Source organism: Astatotilapia calliptera, chromosome 20, assembly GCF_900246225.1.
Source record: "Astatotilapia calliptera chromosome 20, fAstCal1.2, whole genome shotgun sequence".
Lineage (NCBI taxonomy): Eukaryota > Metazoa > Chordata > Actinopteri > Cichliformes > Cichlidae > Astatotilapia > Astatotilapia calliptera.
Genome location: NC_039321.1, coordinates 9,604,179 through 9,622,777, shown reverse-complemented (window position 1 = coordinate 9,622,777; position 18,599 = coordinate 9,604,179). Strand labels below are relative to the sequence as shown.

General features: G+C 42.7%; 1 protein-coding gene across 2 annotated transcripts in view; it reads left to right on the top strand.

The window, feature by feature from the left end:
- The window catches only part of samd10b (sterile alpha motif domain containing 10b), a 61,835-nt gene that overhangs the window by 9,938 nt on the left and 33,298 nt on the right, over positions 1-18,599 (top strand). Inside the window, exon 1 of one of the 2 annotated variants that reach the window (XM_026153892.1) lies at positions 9,166-9,468. The exons of the other annotated variant lie outside the window; for it this stretch is intronic. Coding sequence (XP_026009677.1) covers positions 9,408-9,468 — 61 coding nt within the window. The 5' untranslated portion in view covers positions 9,166-9,407. Of the gene's footprint in view, positions 1-9,165; positions 9,469-18,599 lie in introns of those variants that run through there. 2 annotated transcript variants of the gene reach the window in all.

Sequence of the window (18,599 nt, the reverse complement as noted above, 5' to 3'; positions counted from 1 at the left end):
GTAAAGTACAAGAGAGCGTAGCGCTGGTTTGGCACTGCAGTTTTGGAACGCAATTACTGAAACTACTGAGACTGTAGTTTCAGTAATTGTAACACTTCTGACCAAGAAGCACTGGTGTTGGCGCTTAACAAGCATACACGCACACACGGGGGTGATTAATTGGCTGGTTTCTGAGAGGAGCCCAGAGCAGTTTCTGCTTCTCTATGAAACATCTGGCATCATTAGAAGCCAACATTAGGGAGTTATCAATAGAGAGCTGATAGTGTTTGAAAACCTGTTATTTATGGAGCTTTGTGGTGCATTAGCCACGGAAATGGGCACAAAGACAACTTACCAAGCTCGAAAAAGATATTTGTTTGAGTAAATGCTTTAAAAAAATAGCCTGAAGTGTCTAATTAGTGTAACAACATGTGTTAGTGCACCTCAATTTGACCTCTTACCGGAAGCTTTACTCTTAGTTCTAACCAATGCCCTTTCCCTCTCTCTGGAATTCAACATGTGTCCTTCTCACTTGGATTCACTTCATCTAGGCGGCTCTCCCATTTCTTTTTTTGTCTCTTGTTCCCACCTTTGATGCACTGATTTAATATTTGGGTTTGCTACCTGTCCAATTCAAGCCCAAAAATCTAGATAGGATATCTGTGACTATGAGGCAATCCACTGGCACGATCTATTCAATTCAGTTCTATGTTATTGTGCGTTTGCTTTGCCACTGAGCTGCAGCTAGCGGCAAAGCTAAGGTAGAATGGAGCTAATGACAGACAGAGAGCAGTTTGGAGGCACATCACGAAGCTACAACAATATATTTGAACTCAGCCACAGCCAAGATATCAGTATCAGACTGGACCAGGAAAAAGCTGGATCTACTTTTGTAGACACCATCAAGTCTTAGTCTAGAAAACTTTTTTTTCTTTTTGTTTTTTTGTAATTTTTTTGTAATGCTATTCTTTTTTTCTTTTTTTTTTCATTTTAAAGTGCCTGCTCTTATAAACACTAGGCATAATTGCAACCATAGATGGATATACACTCTTAGAGAAAACAGCCATGGTTATAAAAGTGCAAAAATATCTGTGTTAGATTGCAGAGGCAAAGCAGGAGACAAACAGGAGAGACATTTTCTCTCGGTGCCGAGATGGATCAATGAACTCATCACACACTAGGACAGCTGACTGTCAGCACACAATATCCTCAACATATTTCCATTTGTTTTGCAATTTTCGAGTAGGGCCATGCTTTAGCACTATATTTTTGAATAGACGTGAGGGGTAATTTGACCTGCATATGCCTATCCACTCGATGTCATCCTCAGTCATGCTGGTTACCATGATTGTTGCAGATTCACTAAATTACTTTGAACTGAATAATTAAACTGAGCTTGCACTTCAGTAACTCACAGGCGATGTGGGTGTTTTCCATTATCACACTATATAAATTAGTGTAACTTATAGCTGAAGTGGAATTCAGCTTAAGGGGCACAATGACTTTATTGGATCGAGCTTAAGTTTACATGACACTCATGTAACAAAAATTCTTCAGGACTATTTTTGTTTTAATCTTTTATATTTATAGCTTATAGAAACAAAAAAACAAGTTTCTCACAATATAAATTCTGAGTTTGAATAAATTATTGTTCAAATAGTATAAATACCTTGTGTCTCTTGGTTTAGCTCAGTATGTGTAATCACAGTCATGGGAAGACAGTTGATTTGATGGTGTTGGAATTAAATAATTTTCTAGATGATAATCATGACAGTCAAAAGGAGGGTAAGACACAGAAGATCATTGCTTCGAGAACTCAGGGAAGTTTCACAAGGAGCGGTCTGATGCTGGTGTCAGAACATCAAAGGCCACCATACACTGACATCTTTGGAATAGAGGCAACGGCTTAAGCATTTTAAATGTCAAACTACACCCAAATGAACGACAATATCTTACCTGCGCTAAGGAGTAAAAGAACTCTATTGTTGGTCGCTGGTCCTCTTTACAGATAAAAGTAAATTTTGTGTTACAATTGAAAATCAAAGTCATAGAGAGACACAGAAGTCAAGGGTTTTGATGTAGTGTGTGTACGTGCTGCAATGTGATGGTGTTGCTGCAGGACTACGGTGTTTTATCAAGTCCAGAGAAACATAGCTGTCTCCCTGGAGATTTTAGAGCACTTCATGGTTCCATGTGCTGGCAAGTTTTATGGTGATGCTGACTTCCTTTTCCAGCAGGTGTTATCGCCTGCCCTCAGTGCCAAAACCAAATTGTTTGTTGATCGTGTGTGGTTGATTGGTTGGCCAACTCGTTTGAACTGAACACCAGTGAGAATTTACTGTATGGGGTATTGTGAAGAGGAAGAGGAGACCAGCACACCTGATCAAACAGATGAGCTTGTCAGAGCTAGATATTTCTAAACAGTCAGTTCTTTATTGACGGAAATATTCAAGTAAAATGAGTTGCTCTATTGGAGGTAAGATGGCGCCGGTGAGGTCGGCTGCCGTCACGACTGCTCCGACCACTTTTTCTTTGTCTTTGTTTTTTAAGTTAGTTTTCAGCGTTTCTAAATCGGCAAAATCACCACCATTGGGTACATTAGGTATGACAGTGACACTCTTGTTTCTATTGGTTTACAATGTACTCACAATTCGAAGTTTTTAACTCCGGATCCGAGCTGGCCGAGTGAGATCTTGAGGGAGAACAAAGGGAAGCGGCGGCGGCCTAGAGGGAAGCGAGCCGGCGTCAGGAACAGGCTGAGAGCTCGTGCACACCGCACACCTCTGCCTAGCATCCTGCTCGCCAACGTCCAGTCACTGGAGAACAAGCTTGACGACCTCAGGGCCAGGGTAAAGTTCCAGAGAGACATTCGGGACTGCAATCTCCTCTGCTTCACCGAGACATGGCTGAACCCAGCGGTGCCGGACCACGCCATCCAGCCGGCCGAGTTCTTCTCGGTTCACCGCATGGACAGGACACGGGACTCGGGGAAGTCAAGGGGAGGCGGCGTGTGTTTAATGGTGAACAACGACTGGTGCAACAGTGCGAACGTTGTTCCTCTCACACGCTCCTGCACACCAAATCTGGAACTACTGTCCATCATGTGTCGTCCTTTTTATCTACCTCGGGAATTTACATCGGTCATTATAAGTGCCGTTTATATTCCATCACAAGCGGACACGGTCACCGCCTTATGCGAGCTGCATGAGGCACTCACACAGCACCAGACACAACACCGGGACGCTGCGCTTATTGTGACGGGGGACTTTAATAGCGCCAACCGCAAACGCGCAGCGCCGAACTTTTGTCAACACATCTCCTGCCCCACCAGAGGTGAAAGGACACTGGACCACTGCTACACTACGGTCAAGGACGGCTACAAGGCACAATCCCGCCCTCCTTTTGGCAAATCTGATCACGCCGCCATCTTCCTCATCCCAAAATACAAACAAAGGCTGAAACAGGAAGTTCCGGTTCAGAGGAAGGTCGCGCGCTGGACGGATCAATCGGTGGCCGTGTTACAGGACGCACTCGATGACGCAGACTGGGGCATGTTCAGAAACAGCTCCGATGATGATGTCAACGTGTTTACGGAAGCGGTTGTGGGATTCATCGGGAAACTAGCGGATGATACCGTGGAGACAAAGACTATCACAACGTTTCCCAACCAGAAGCCGTGGGTGGATAAAACCATCCGCGACGCTCTGAGATCCCGCACCGCTGCCTACAACACGGGACTCATGACGGGGGACATGGACCCGTACAAAGCCGCGTCATATAACGTGCGGAGGGCGGTGAAAGAGGCGAAGCAGTGCTACGGGAGGAAACTAGAGTCACAACTCCAACAGAGTGACTCTAGGAGCCTGTGGCGGGGACTAAGGACAATAACGGACTATAAAGCACCAACAACCGGTATGACGAACGCGGCCGTGACTCTGGCAGACGAGCTGAACACTTTCTATGCTCGCTTCGAGGCTGCAGCTAAGGACTCCAACAATGCTAGTGTTAGCGGCGCTAACGGCTGCAGACAGGAAGATACTGCCAGCACCGGAAACGTGCTCGTCATCTCCGAGCATGAAGTAAGGAGAGCCTTCAAGAGAGTGAACACCAGGAAAGCAGCAGGACCAGACGGCATCCCAGGTCGTATCCTAAGAGACTGCGCATACCAGCTAGCTCCTGTGTTCACTGAGATATTCAACATCTCTCTATCTCAGTCGGTGATCCCCACATGCTTCAAAGAGTCCATCATTGTTCCTGTCCCGAAGAAACCCCACCCTGCTTCTCTCAACGACTATCGCCCTGTAGCCTTCACCTCAGTAGTGATGAAGTGCTTTGAACGCCTGGTCAGAGACTTCATCATTTCTTCACTACCAGACACACTGGACCCACTACAGTTTGCTTACCGTCCAAATCGTTCCACAGACGATGCCATCTCTCATCTCCTCCACACATCACTCACTCACTTGAACACTAGAAGGGGGAATTATGTTAAAATGCTCTTCATAGACTACAGCTCTGCATTTAACACCATAATTCCCTCCACACTCACCACCAAGCTGGAGCATCTGGGACTCAGCTCATCTATGTGTCTGTGGATCTCCAACTTCCTAACTGGCAGACCACAGGCAGTAAGGATGGGCGGACATGTCTCAGCCTCCACCACTCTCAGCACTGGAGCCCCCCAGGGGTGTGTTCTGAGCCCCCTGCTGTACTCTTTGTACACATGACTGTGTGGCCACTACCAGCTCCACCACCATCATCAAGTTTGCTGACGACACCGTCGTGGTGGGCCTGATCTCTGATAACAACGAGACGGCCTACCTGAAGGAGATTAGGAATCTGGAGAACTGGTGCCAGAGGAACAACCTCCTTCTAAACGTCAGTAAGACAAAGGAGCTGATAGTGGACTTCAGCACTAAGCAGGAGAGGAACTACCAGACCCCCGTCATCAACGAGTGCCCAGTGGAGAGAGTGGACAGCTTCAAATACCTCGGAGTTCACATCACGCAGGACCTGTCATGGTCCTGTCACATCAACACCGTGGTGAAAAGGCCCGTCAGCGTCTCTACCACCTCAGACGCTTGAGAGACTTCCAACTGCCCTCCAAGGTGCTCAGGAACTTTTACTCCTGCACCATAGAGAGCATCCTGACGGGAAACATCTTAACCTGGTTCGGGAACAGCACCATGCAGGACAGACGAGCTCTACAGAGGGTTGTGCGGTCAGCTGAGCGCACCATCCGCTCCGAGCTCCCTGACCTGCACTCAATCTACAGCAGGCGGTGCCGGACCAAGGCCAGGAAGATCGTGAAGGACCTCAGCCATCCCAACAACAGACTGTTCTCTCTGTTGAGGTCAGGAAAGCGATTCCGCTCCCTGAAGACCAACACAGAGAGACTGAGGAGGAGCTTCTTCCCGCAGGCGATACGGTCTCTCAATCACACCACCACACAGTACTGACCCACACATACAGTTCTTACACACACTGGACATTCTGGACATTGTTTCACTTCATTACTTAAATCACGCTGCTGTTATTGTGTATATGCTGTTATTGTGTATATATTTATTTATATTTCTTCATACATTCTTATATAGTTCTATATTGTGTATTTTGTTGTACAGTTATTTTATTTTCAACTTTAATTTATATATTTTATCTTATTCTCCCAGTTAAATTTACCCTTCATTCTAATTTGTGTTGTACAGTTATTTCATTTTTAACCTTAATTTATATTTTATTCCTTCCTAGTTAAATTTACCCTTTTTAATTTTTCATATTTATTTCCTATCTTATTCATAGCCTTTTCCTTTTTTGTTTTCTTTAGGTCACGAGCAGTTGTCCAAGCATTTCACTACATATCGTACTGTGTATGACTGTGTACGTGACAAATAAAATTTGAATTTGAAATTTGAATTTGGTGATTTCCATTAGTGTGATTGAAGTACTCTGGTAATATTCATATTTACCTTTCTATCTCACTTTTGCATGACGCTAATTTAAAGCCACTGAAGCTATACAGCACAAGGTTTTAATCTGGTTAGTTTGTTTCAATACATGACAACTGTATGCAATAATTCAAATGATGGTGCACAATTTGGTTTGCTTTTGTCAGGATACCATGGGTATATGTTTGAGTTGCCTGGCTGCTGCTCCAGTCCTTCCTGGTTTAAGTAAAAGAGGAAGCTGAGGGCAGAGCTGGTTTAAGTGCAGAGGCCAACAAATGGACTTAACCATCTGGTGACCACACAGGAGAATGGGGTGTCCTCTTGCAATGTGTTTAGCTATTGTGTCTGTGGTTTTTCCCTTTGATGTTTAAAATGGTTTATTCAGTTACTATATAAGTTGCTAAGTATTTTTTGAGTAGAATTTTGTTTTCTTGTTTTCTTTGTTTGACATCTTTTATGGGCCCACTTAGTCCTTAAAATAGTTTGTTTCCATTACTGTAAATTTTTGTAGTAACGTCTTTTTTGGGGTATAATAAAACCCATTTTTTGAAGATTACACCTGTGCCTGTACATTCTTGGCTGATTGGTCCCTTATTTATTAGTTATATGCCATAATCAACAATTTCTTTTTTAAAAAAGAGAGAATATTTCACTTGATATGTTACTTCACTTGAATACAGAATAATTTACTGTTTTGAATGAAATTACAAAAACAGAATACATTTTTCATGATATTCTACCTCTTTGAGATGCACTAGTATGAGCTCAATGTTATAAGTGAAACAAACCAAAGGAAAATGCATCAAAAGAACCGTGCATAGTGCAGGTTGTGTAGGCAGGCAAAGGCACCCTCATCTATGGGGCAGGTGAAATGAAAAGAATACTGAATTCTAGGCAGATGTTGTGCATTACGGCCTGTACTTGGCTTGACACTGAGGCAATTCTGCAACACTAACAACACAGAGCACGACAGCAGAGAATTTGGTTTCTTCTCAAGATATTATTACTATTGTAGCTGTGGATTTCAGCCCATTCAATTACACTGCCTCTCTATGAAATGCAATATAAATATTATCCATGTGCTTCTGTTTCTCAGTTTCAGGGAGGGTGACGGTAAATGAGGATTTTCAGCACAGGCTTGAACCTTGACAGTTTTATTTCCTCCACCAATGCATATGTGATAATTGCAGTTTGAGTGTGTGTGTGTGTGTATGTGTGTGTTTATTTGTCAGCAAGACTACATAGAACCACTAATCCAAATGCCATAAAACAGGGACTGTTTATTATGCGTTATAATACACAGTCTGAAAATTGAAGTGCAACTCCACGACTTTGCTTTTATTTTGACATTTTGGTTTTGGACCTTTTAGAGCTGCTAGTAGGAGATGGAGAGAGACATTTCCATCTACTGCCAATCTCTAGACATGACACTGATGTCAATTCATTCCTAGAAAGGAAACTAAGAGAATGCATGCAATTTCAAACTGCTGAATAATGCCCATAAGAAGAAGGGAAGGCAAGAAATGAAATAGGTACAAAGTGTGTGTCTTGGAGTAAAGGATTAAGAGGAGAGAAAGTAGAAAGGTACCCCGGGGATCTTTGGCCCCGACAAGAAACTCCTGCTGAGACTTTATTAGATTTGGTGTGTGTATTTTTCTGCATGTGTACATAGAGGTGGTGCAGAGATTTGATTCCTTTCCCCTTTTTTATTCCAAACTACCCGCTATGTATCAGCTGCTGCGGAAGCTATTTGAGTGAGCAAGAACGTGTGTGTGTGTGTGTGTGTGTGTGTGTGTGTGTGTGTGTGTGTGTGTGTGTGTGTGTGTGTGTGTGTGTGTGTGTGTGTGTGTGTGTGTGTGTGTGTGTGTGTGTGTGTGTGTGTAGAAGAGCAGTAATTGGCATGTCCACCTGACTGAAAGGCCTGGGCGAAGTGGCAGTGCCGGAGTGGAGCTGATAACATGGCAATTAGGCTGCGAGAGACAGACCCCCAATCAGCTCAACATGGTACAGAGACTTACAGAGACAGGTGGGACTACAAGGACCGACAGAGACCAGAGAATGGGCGAGTGCCCCCAGGTGTGAGCTAATTTGTCATGCTGCTATACTGAAATCAAGCAAGCTCCGCGAGGGCTTCTGCCAAGCTATCCGTACAGGATGGCGCAGGCAGACAGCTCACGTTCACGCAGAAGACACCTGCTGCGGCTGCTGACGAAAACCTTGGTTTTGTTGCGTCTTTTTAAAACTCAAATGGCACACTTTAAAAGGATGAAGAAAGCGGGCAAAGGTTTACATGCTCTGTGTCTCACTACTAATGCACAGATAAAAAAAGAGGAGAGTAATTTCATGGCTGTGTCTCTCTCTCTCTCTCTCTCTCTCTCTCTCTCTCTCTCTCTCTCTCTCTCTCTCTCTCTCTCTCTCTCTCTCTCTCTCTCTCTCTCTCTCTCTCTCTCTCTCTCTCTCTCTCTCTCTCTCTCTCTCTCTCTCTCTCTCTCTCTCTCTCTCTCTCTCTCTCTCTCTCTCTCTCTCTCTCCTTTCCCTCCCCTCCAGGAAAGATTGCAACAAACTTTTAAAACTTCAAAGCGCTGAGTTATATTTCAGTTGGCAGACAGAAGTGTTAACACTATCACCGCCTCTATTGCTGAGTTTCTAATCATTCATGCTGCTTGCAAACTAACTCCCTGTCTGGAGCCTTCAGTCTCGACCCATCTATCTCAGCTCCAGATTCATTGGCACATTTTCCTTTTCGCCTCACTGTGCTCTTTTGTCTTTCTCTGTTTACCTCTTAGCTTCTGCAGAGCATTAACTTTTATCTCTTCCCCCCCCCCACACCAGCTCTCCACTCTTTTGATAAGCCTACTCCCCCCTCCTCTTTATCATCTTTTATCCCCTCATCCTGGCGTCTTTGTATGGATTCAGGGATGGTGTAGAGCAGATTATCAACTAATGCTCACAATGGTCATTTATTCACCTCTTTGTTTGCAAATCCTCTGGTGTTCAATAACCTTTGTGTTTATTTATGCAGAATAGTGTGTGTGTGTGTGTGTGTGTGTGTGTGTGTGTGTGTGTGTGTGTGTGTGAGAGTGGGTGGGTGTGTGTGTACATTGTGTGTTATTGAATGGTTATTATGGCCACGCTATGCTCCGATGTTTCCTCTCTAATATGTGGCGAAGGCTTCATGAGTGCTGACATACATAAGCAAAAGCGGGGTTTGTGTGACAGTAAAGCTTTAAGGACACTCAATAACATATTGAGTACTGAACCCAGACCGCAGTGTGAGTGCACTGCATTGATTTACAGACCACATGACAATCACAAATAAGTGCGGCTCATACTCACCACTGTAGGCCACTGTGTGTGTGTTTATGAGTGGCAGCTTGTGCACAGACTCCCTTGCATCACTCCAGGAGCTTTTAACCCTTGTGGATGATCACCACCTCCATATGGAGTTATCGTGTAATAGTATGAAGAGAGGATTTCTCTATGATCAGCAGACAAAGTTTAGCAAATTCCTGCCGGACAGCCTTTCAGGCTATCACTGAAGGTATGTGTGAACTGGGAACTACTACCATACTGCATTTTGCTTTTTCAAATTGCTTCTTTAATTTCAATTTAGAGGAAAAAACAAAACAATAATAACGAGAAAACCTATTAGTCTCATTGCTTGAACCACTTTAGAGTTCATTAGCACGCCATCTGGCTTATAGCTCTTGGTTCCAGTGATAGGCTTAAACTGCTCTTTAAATGAAAAGATAATATTTTGACATTGAGATGAATGCTGCTATTGTTTTGCGATAACCTGTTAAATGACTAATTTCCTGCTGGCTTTATCGAGGACATGGTTGTAAGTTGAGGAGGAAATTGAGTTTTTCAGAGCTTTGATATTTTGCACCCAAGCATCCGTTAATCCACTCACTGAGGATGTTTTGCCACTCAGGGGAACAGCTGTAAACAAACACCGCATGTTTAAGAAGCCAATTTTGTTCTTAGCAGAGACGTTATGTCATTTCATTTCCATCATTATTTTGGATTATTTCCTGTGGCATAGAGGAGGACGGCACGTTTGACAAACGGTCTCTCTCTGAAACATCTGAAAAAGTGAATTCTAAACATGGAATTAAATCAGCAAAGTGCACAATTCTGGATGGACAGTTCTGCATGTTTGAGTTATAATATTATAACATCTGCCTGGGGATACCACTGCCACTGTCACGAGTATTTGAAAATGTATACCACGCTTTGCTCGGTCTGAGCACCTCAAGTAAATTTTCATGCCTTGTCTAATTTCCCTTGATTAATTTCTAAGTCCTAATGAGGCTAATTTGATTACATTTGTCAAAGCTTTTCACACATTGTGAATGATAGCAGTTGAGTAGTTGTGAATAGGCAGATTGATCTGTGTTACCTCTGTAGTTCTTGTTAAATAATATTTTACAAACATGTACATAAACACTGATACTGGTTGCCGTGTGACACTTGAGGCTTTAATGGAAAATCACTGATTCATTGTAATGATTACTCTATGGATTCATTATGTAAGTGGATGCCTACTGCAGACTGCCAAAGTGTCATACAGTAAACGGTACATATATGTAGGCCGTATAGGTGAAGTAGTACTAGATCTACAATGTCTTTACTTTCAGTATTTGAAACATTCACATGGTAATGTGATTTCAGTTGCTGGGTAGTGTCCTCACATGCCAGCCAGGTCTCTGTCAGCCAGTTCTGACCAATCCACACTCACACAAGCTTGATGATGTATGAATGCTGTATACTATTAATATCACACCCTTTTGTTACTTGCCATCTGGCATTTGGTGCAAGGCGGTTAATGTACACTGAGTTTTTCACTGAAAATGGCTAATGACTCAGAGGATAATTTTCTGTAGTTAATTACTACAACCAACCCGCTTGCTACAGTCTTACTGTAGTTGCCTTTATGTTAGGATCTTTTCCATTTTATAATGTAAAGGGAACTACATATGGTCAAAGTTTGAAATAAAGAGGTCAGGCCAGGATTCAGACTGTTTCTTATTCTTGGGTTAAGTTTATTTTTCAACTCTTGGATTTGTATGATGTCAGAGAGAGTGGATATGCTGTGGGGCCACAGCATGATGATGAGCCACAGGTTTGCAGAAAGGTCAGTATCAGATAAATGAGGATTATTTTTAAAGTGTGAACGATCCAAAGCTACTGCACCACGGCGGAGTCAAGTGTAAAAATACGGGGCTTGAAATGAGACCCATACAACAAGCCCTCTTACCTCAACGACATGATACGTCATAATGTACTCTAGGGCTGCCACAAACGATTATTTTGATAGTCGACTAGTCACCGATTATTTTTGCGATTAGTCGACTAATCAGATCATCATCAATTGTACGTAAAACGTACAGCATATTGCACCAGCAGCATCTGCTCATATATAACTATCATTAGCTTACAGCTTTAAGTGTTTAAGGTATGTGCTAACTAAAAATAAAGACAAGATGATAGTTTATTAAATTTTAATGAATTTTACAGATTGTTTCGGTGAAGTTTAATAAACTCCTTGCTATCTAAAATATAACGGGACACCGGAGTAAATTCTCGAGCATCTCACACTTCTGATAATCAGTTGTCTGCTTGACGTTTATTCAGCTGTGTAAAAACTATAACTTTAATCTCAGCCAAACCGATTTACTCAGGAACAAATAAAATACAAAAAAAAGCCAAACAATAACATGTTTAAGTTATCTAAGTGACTTATGTATGTTTAACCTGAGTAGCGAAAGAAGGCGGTGGGTTTGAAAACGATTTGCCGGGAGTCCGGTGTTCTCACGGGCTCTAGTGAGCCTAGCTAGCTATCGAGCTAGTGGGTAACAGACGTCTCCGAAAACGTCGGCGCGCTTTTGAAAATATGTGGCATCTTGATAAACTGAGCAAATATTTGAGGTTTACACAGCTACGTTTATTTTGTGACCCAGAAAAGAATAATAAGAGTAATTTTAAAACTAACTAGCTGCCGCCGTTGTTGGAAATTGAGCTGGGCTGCGCTATGAATTCTGGGACACAGCTTCTTCTTCTTCAGGGTTTAACGGCAGCTGGCATCCATGCAGTGCTGCCCTCTTCTGTTTCAGTCCGTTATTACACTCTTAAATCCTACTACTCATTCCTGCGTCTTTTGTGATCTTACAAAGCTTCAAACGACGCGTCGACTATTAAATCAGTCGTCGACGATTTTGATAGTCGACGTAATCGTGACTAGTCGACTAATCGTGGTAGCCCTAATGTACTCTCAAAGCAATAATAAAGGTGTGTTTACAGAAACAACACATGAGTGTTTCCACATTTGAAGGTGGAGGCGGTGATGATGGCACAGCAAAGATTTTTAACCAGAAACAATTAAGAGACCTGAGTTTGCAACAATGTGAAAACAGTAAAAGAATTAAAGATTCAAAATAGGCAGTTTGATGATTTTAACTACATTTCTTTATACACAGAAAACAAATTCATACACATTTGTGTTGAGTGTTGAGCTAGTTTTGACGTTATGCAGCATCCTTGTTTTCAGGCTGCTGTTTTTTGCTCCTTTCATCACTTTGCAATGAAACACACGGGTACCAGAATAGTTATGCATTGCCAAAGTCAAGTTTTAAGTTTCATTTCAGGGTGTAGTTACTATAAAATTGTTTATAACAAAGCATCTTGTCTGTTCCCTGGTTTGCTCAGCCCTGGTCACAACTCAAATTCTATTATTCAAGCTCATCTCCTCCCCCTTGTCCTTCCTCATCCTGCCTCTGACATTCACTCTGGATTATTGATTGTCAGTGAGATCTAATCTGTCCTCCCATGTCATCATACAGGAGCTTGGCTGTGAAGGGGAGAAAACAATAGACATGCATGATCTCCACAAACTCATCTTCTTAGCAGTTCACACCTTCATTCTTTGCCCCCCCTTCGTTTCCTGGTGCAATTAATTTTAATGCTCTTCTCTAAAGCTTCATTTTCCATCTATTCTCTTTCATTTGTAAATTGCCATTTCGCCTAGTTCCCTGACGTTCTATTTCTCCCTATACTCTGGGTTACTTTTCGTCATCCACTTAAGAGAGCATGACCGTGTCAGACCCTTATATCCTGTCTCCTCTTCCTAGTAGTCCTTCGTTTTCTTCCTCTTGTGTGAAACATGTAGGAAGTTCCTTTGAACAGGAGTGGATATGACAGCCAGTGACCTCGATTGGAGGAGTTAGGTGGTCTGTGTCTGTGCCTGTTTTATCTAAAGTGATCTGTAATTGTATGTTCTCTGAAACAGTGATGGATAATCAATAGTTCTGTCTGTCTCTGTGAGAGTGTGGTGGTGGCTAGAGTTAGAGAATAAAAGTCATTTTGTCCTTAATGCGGGACCATTACAGAGCTTTTTTTTTCTCTCTCACACCACTGCTTGCAAAGAGGAGACCAAGGTTGGCCTGGCATTTCCTATACCAGCTTTTGTTATTCTCTGTTAGGTGCTCTCAGGGTAGTGCAAGCTCTCACTGGCAAAATCATAACAGAAATGGCAACTCCAGCTGCGTTCTTAGCTGCACTGTGCACTGTAAGCCATAACTGCCCTGCAGTTTGAATCCAGAATCCAGCCTCATATATACAGCCTCTCTGCAGCTTGACTCAGATCCTCTGGCTTAAACAAATACAGACAGGGGATTGTACAGATGTGTGAATATATGAGTATGCATCCTGGCATTGTGAGGCCCATTAATGTATGTATGTGTGAGTATGCTGGCATTTACTAACACCCACAATCAGACACACAGATTAAGTTGGCATTTCTCTCGTCTGCCCTGATCAGAGTTGATGACGGGACTTGGAGCCTGTGTCGTGGATGTCCATTGTTTACTACCAATTCTCTGTTTGTGTGTTCCCCTGACACTGATCGCTTGTGAAAAGTAAACCTCAGCCCTAGCCTCTGTGACAATGTCTCGTGTCACAGCGGATAATAGACTGCAGTGCATCATGGGAAAAACCCTGGGGTCCTGGGTTTTATATTTATTTTTAAAGCTGCGACCAGATTCTTCTTCTCCCCCCCCCTCCTGCTCGTTCAAATGAAGTAATTTCATGGCTCATTCCTGGGGTTAAAACTGGGTCTGGTGGAATGGATGAGATGTAAATAGCCCCATGCTTTACCTCTAACATGCTATAGGACCAGCAAATTGGGATCATCGGTAAACGTGTTGGCAGCATTGGTCTGCTGAATGCTGTATTTAGGAGTCCAAGTTTAATGTGTTATACAGGCATGAAATCACTGTGTGATAGAGTTTCACCCGCTTGAAGATTACAGAGAAATGAGGGTAACTGTGATTTTTTTTTCCTTTCCTCTTTTATATAAAACTTGGACTGCAAATAGAAATTTTATCTTAGAGTTGACTAAAAGGTGTTTGGTGGGGAGGTACTCGATGCCAATATCATGCTGCTCAAATACACCGTGGCACCGTCTCTGTGATGCCTGAAATAAGGTGGATAACCGGATCACTTGCCTCATCCTCCATGCATAAGGATGAAGCAAACACATATTCAGATGCATCCTAAAGTTGAAGCCAAGGTTATGCAGAAATCAAACTTCAACAAAAAGCCTACACAGCAAAAGAGTCTACATGGACTCATTTAGATGCTCTTTTTTAGAGTCAAATGAGCAATGTTCGGTGACGCCATGTTAATCTACTGAGGGATTTGGCTTGGAACGACCTTCCTGGGTGCTGTACCTAACAGCTTAATTACCTTTTCAAAAGGAAATACCTCTGAGAGTTAGCAGCCACTCTCACAGCAGATATGCTGCTCCGTCAAGAGGAGGTGATATGAGGTTACACTTCACTGGGCTGAGTCATATTGACCTACCTGTCCTCTACACACACACATACACAACAGACGCACACACCTGTCCGACACTTTGCCCTTGATTTTGGCACCTTCACTATACACATACCTTTTTTCTCAGTATGTGAAGCTGGAGGTACAGACTTAAATTACACTCCATCACTGTATATCTTCTTTTTCAGCTACCCACAAGACACATATCTTGCTTTTGTCTTTCCATTCTGCCTCCCACCATCCACCCTCCATCATTAGTTGTCTTCTCAACACTCCCTCGGCTGGAAGTGAAAAAAAGTCACCAGCAAGGGCAGCGAGAGATAATGCAACACCAGATAGTGACAAATAGGACAGTGGAGATAGTGCGGTTGTCGAGTCAGATCAAATTCAAGCTGAGACAGACAAGTAAAGGTTACTGATAACACCTTTTTTTTAATGGTAAGGGTGGTAATCACCCCAGATCATAAAGATCTGAAGGGCTTTAACACAGATAGATGATAGTGCACGTGCATGGTCTTAAAGCTTTGCGTCCCTAAAAGCAAGCAGTAGAGGGATATGGTGCAATGTCATTTCAAAAGCGATGTCAGTTGAAAGGTATGGATATTTAATCATCTTTGCCTCATCTTAAATTCTCTGCAGTATCCTGTCCCAGGAGGGAGAGCCTACAAAGTCCATTAAACCACAGAATGAGCAGTTTGTCTTCATTTGTACGTAACGGAAATGGTGAGGCCTGGCAATGTGGCAAAGGTGGGATTTCAGTGGCAGAGGGAAGTCACGATCCTGTTAAAAGTGATGTCTGCTACATCTTATACCTTGAAAGCTTGCTCTTTAACAGCTTGTAAAATTAAGTTGTTCTGTGGTCTATTAATGTGTCTCCCTGCCTTCTTCTGGAGCTCTTTCACCTTTATAAAGTTTGATCGGTTTGCATGAATCTGATGCTAATTTGCAGCTTGGCTCTCCCGCCTCACTTTGTTTTCTGTCTTGCTCTTGCTTGTGCACTTTCTCTTGCCTCTTTTTGTGAGATTGGCAGGTCTTTAGGGTTGTGAGGCACTTAGCTTCCCATGTTTCTTCCTCCTGTCTCCTCCCCCTGACTGGCAGTAATTACATCAGGTTTGGGCCTGGTTTTTCCTGACAACCCCAAAGAGCTGACAACCAGAAAGCTGAAAGAGAGTGAGTGAGAAAAAGAAAGATGGGAAACAAGGAAGATACTGCTTAAGAAGACACAAAAGTGGCAGCATACAGAAATGGGGAAAGCAGGAGTGAAGTGCAAGACAAGAGTGCAGAGGGAGAAAACCGTACACGAAGGGAGAGAAGCAGAAAAGGCTACACATCAGTGATTCCTGACAGGTCTTTCTTCTTCTTTTTCATCTCTACCCCCTTTTGTTAGTCTTCCCATCATGGCTGTGTGAATTCTGTATTCACCACTGCTCACTTCGACCGACGTGTAGGATGAAAAAAAAGTGTCCCCTCCCGACTCGGAGCTGCAACCAGCTGTTTCCCACCATTTTCAGCTGTCATACAGCAGGTCTCAGCAGGCCTTTATTTAATTCTAATATGGAAATGGAAAGATTATAATCCTTTGTTAGTTAATGAACTTTCTTTCTTTCTTTCTTTCTTTCTTTCTTTCTTTCTTTCTTTCTTTCTTTCTTTCTTTCTTTCTTTCTTTCTTTCTTTCTTTCTTTCTTTCTTTCTTTCTTTCTTTCTTTCTTTCTTTCTTTCTTTCTTTCTTTCTTTCTTTCTTTCAAGATGACCAAGTGTCAAAAGTCCCTTAAAGACAGAAAAAAATGTAGAAAATTGGTAGACTGATAGATGAACACATCAGAAAGATCAGATTCAGCCCAGTTCAGTTTGGACGAATGAGGAAAAGAATTTAAGAAATCATTCACAGAAGATGGCATTTTTGTTGTTGTTCCCTCAAAGCATGTGCTTTTGTTCTTCTTTTGTAAAGAGACTTTCAGATCAATAAGTAATGAATACAACATTTATTATTCCACATTTCACTTTTACTTCTATCATCAGCAAGTCTGTCTCCATCTCACTAACGGTTTTCACATAGTCAGATAAAACTTGTGGTTTGAAGTAGAAGTGTTTGTCCACCACTACTGTCTCCAGTTGAATAGCCATCACCAGTTGTGTCTGTATCTGGAAGTCCCACAAGACCCTAGCTTGGTCATTCTTAACAACCCTATGGGTGTGTGCCATTTTGACCTTTTGTGGACTTGCAGGCCATACTCAGCACAGATGTTCCTGTATACTATGTCAGTCGCTTGATTGTGTTCCATGTATGCCCTGCCTCCTAGCATCTTGCACCTTGCTGTTATGTGCTGGATTGTCTCAGGGACATTTTTATACAGCCTGCACCTGGGGTTGTGTTTGATGCCTCTATCGAGCTTGTGCTTAGAGCTCATACTTGTGCTGCAGCCACTTCTTCTATCTGCCGGTGGTATGTACAGTGCAGGGACCTGTCTTTCCATAATGGGTCCTGATGTTGCTCCTATTCTTTCTCATGGTATGTACTAAGCATGTGATCACTTGTGGCCATCTTTCTAATGTAGTCATGGATGTTCGTTGTCTCATCCTGGATAGTGGATCTGACACACGCTAGTCCTCGGCCTCCATCCTTCCACTTAGTTTATAGTTACAGATTGCTGCATTTGTGGTGAAACTCTTGATGTAGGTGGCTTCTATCACCTCCTTTGGCCAGCTGATTATCCCAGCAGGGTATCTGGTGAGTGGTAGGATGTAGGTATTGATTGCCCAGATCTTGTCCTTCCCATTCAGCTGATTCTTCAGGACTTGCCTTATTCCCTGCAGGTATTTGGTGGTTGCAGCAAAGATGTGGTCTCTTTTCAAGTGCTTCACATTTGTCTGTGGGATTCTCAGGTACTTGTATCTGTCCTTGATGTCTGCAGTGTTGCCTTTTGGTAGTGCATTCCCCTCAGTTCAGACTACTTTCCCTCTCTTAGTTACGATCCAGCTACACTTCTCCAGTCTAAATGGCATTTTGATGTCGTTGATCCTAGTCCTAGAATTTATATCGTTTTTAACTTATAACATACATGATGTTATCCATGTAGAGGAGGTGGTTAATGTTTACTCCATTCTGTATTCGGTACCTGTAGCCAGTCTGGCTGATGATCTGGCTAAGGGTGTTTTTTAGGCCGTTTGCCAAACAGCAGTCGTGACAGAGCATCCTGGTATATCCCACATTTGATGGTGACTTGTTCAAAAGACCATGTTGATCTTGTATAGTTATAGACATTTTAGGATCCATGTGAGCCATTGAGTCATTGGCTTTCTTCTAGTCTATCCAGGCATCAAATTCTGACTCCACCACCCAAATGTTGCAGCAGAAATCGAGAGTCACCTGACCAGACAAAATTATTCCATTGTTATTCAATTTTGGTGAGCGTGTGTGAATTATAGCCTTTCCTTTTCTTAGCTGACAGTCTACAGGTATGTGTCCATTCCTATCTGCTTCAAAGTTTGACATATGCATTCTCTGATGCTCTTCTGGATACCCTGGTAGTAACAAGTGGTTATTTGAGTTACTGTTGCCTAGCTATCAGCTCAGTCTGACCATTCTCCCCTGACCTCTGGCATCAACAAGGCATTTTCACTCAGAGAACTGCAGCTCACTGGATATCTTCTCTTTTTATGACCAGTCATTGGAAACTCTAGAGATGGTAAAGATGGGGGGGAAATCCCAGTAGCTCAGCAGTTTGTTAAATGCTCAGACCAGACATCTGTTACAAACAGTTATGTCACGTTAAAAGTCCCTTAAATCACCTTTTCTTCCCCATTCTGACACTGCCTAAATGCACCGAGCTGCAACCA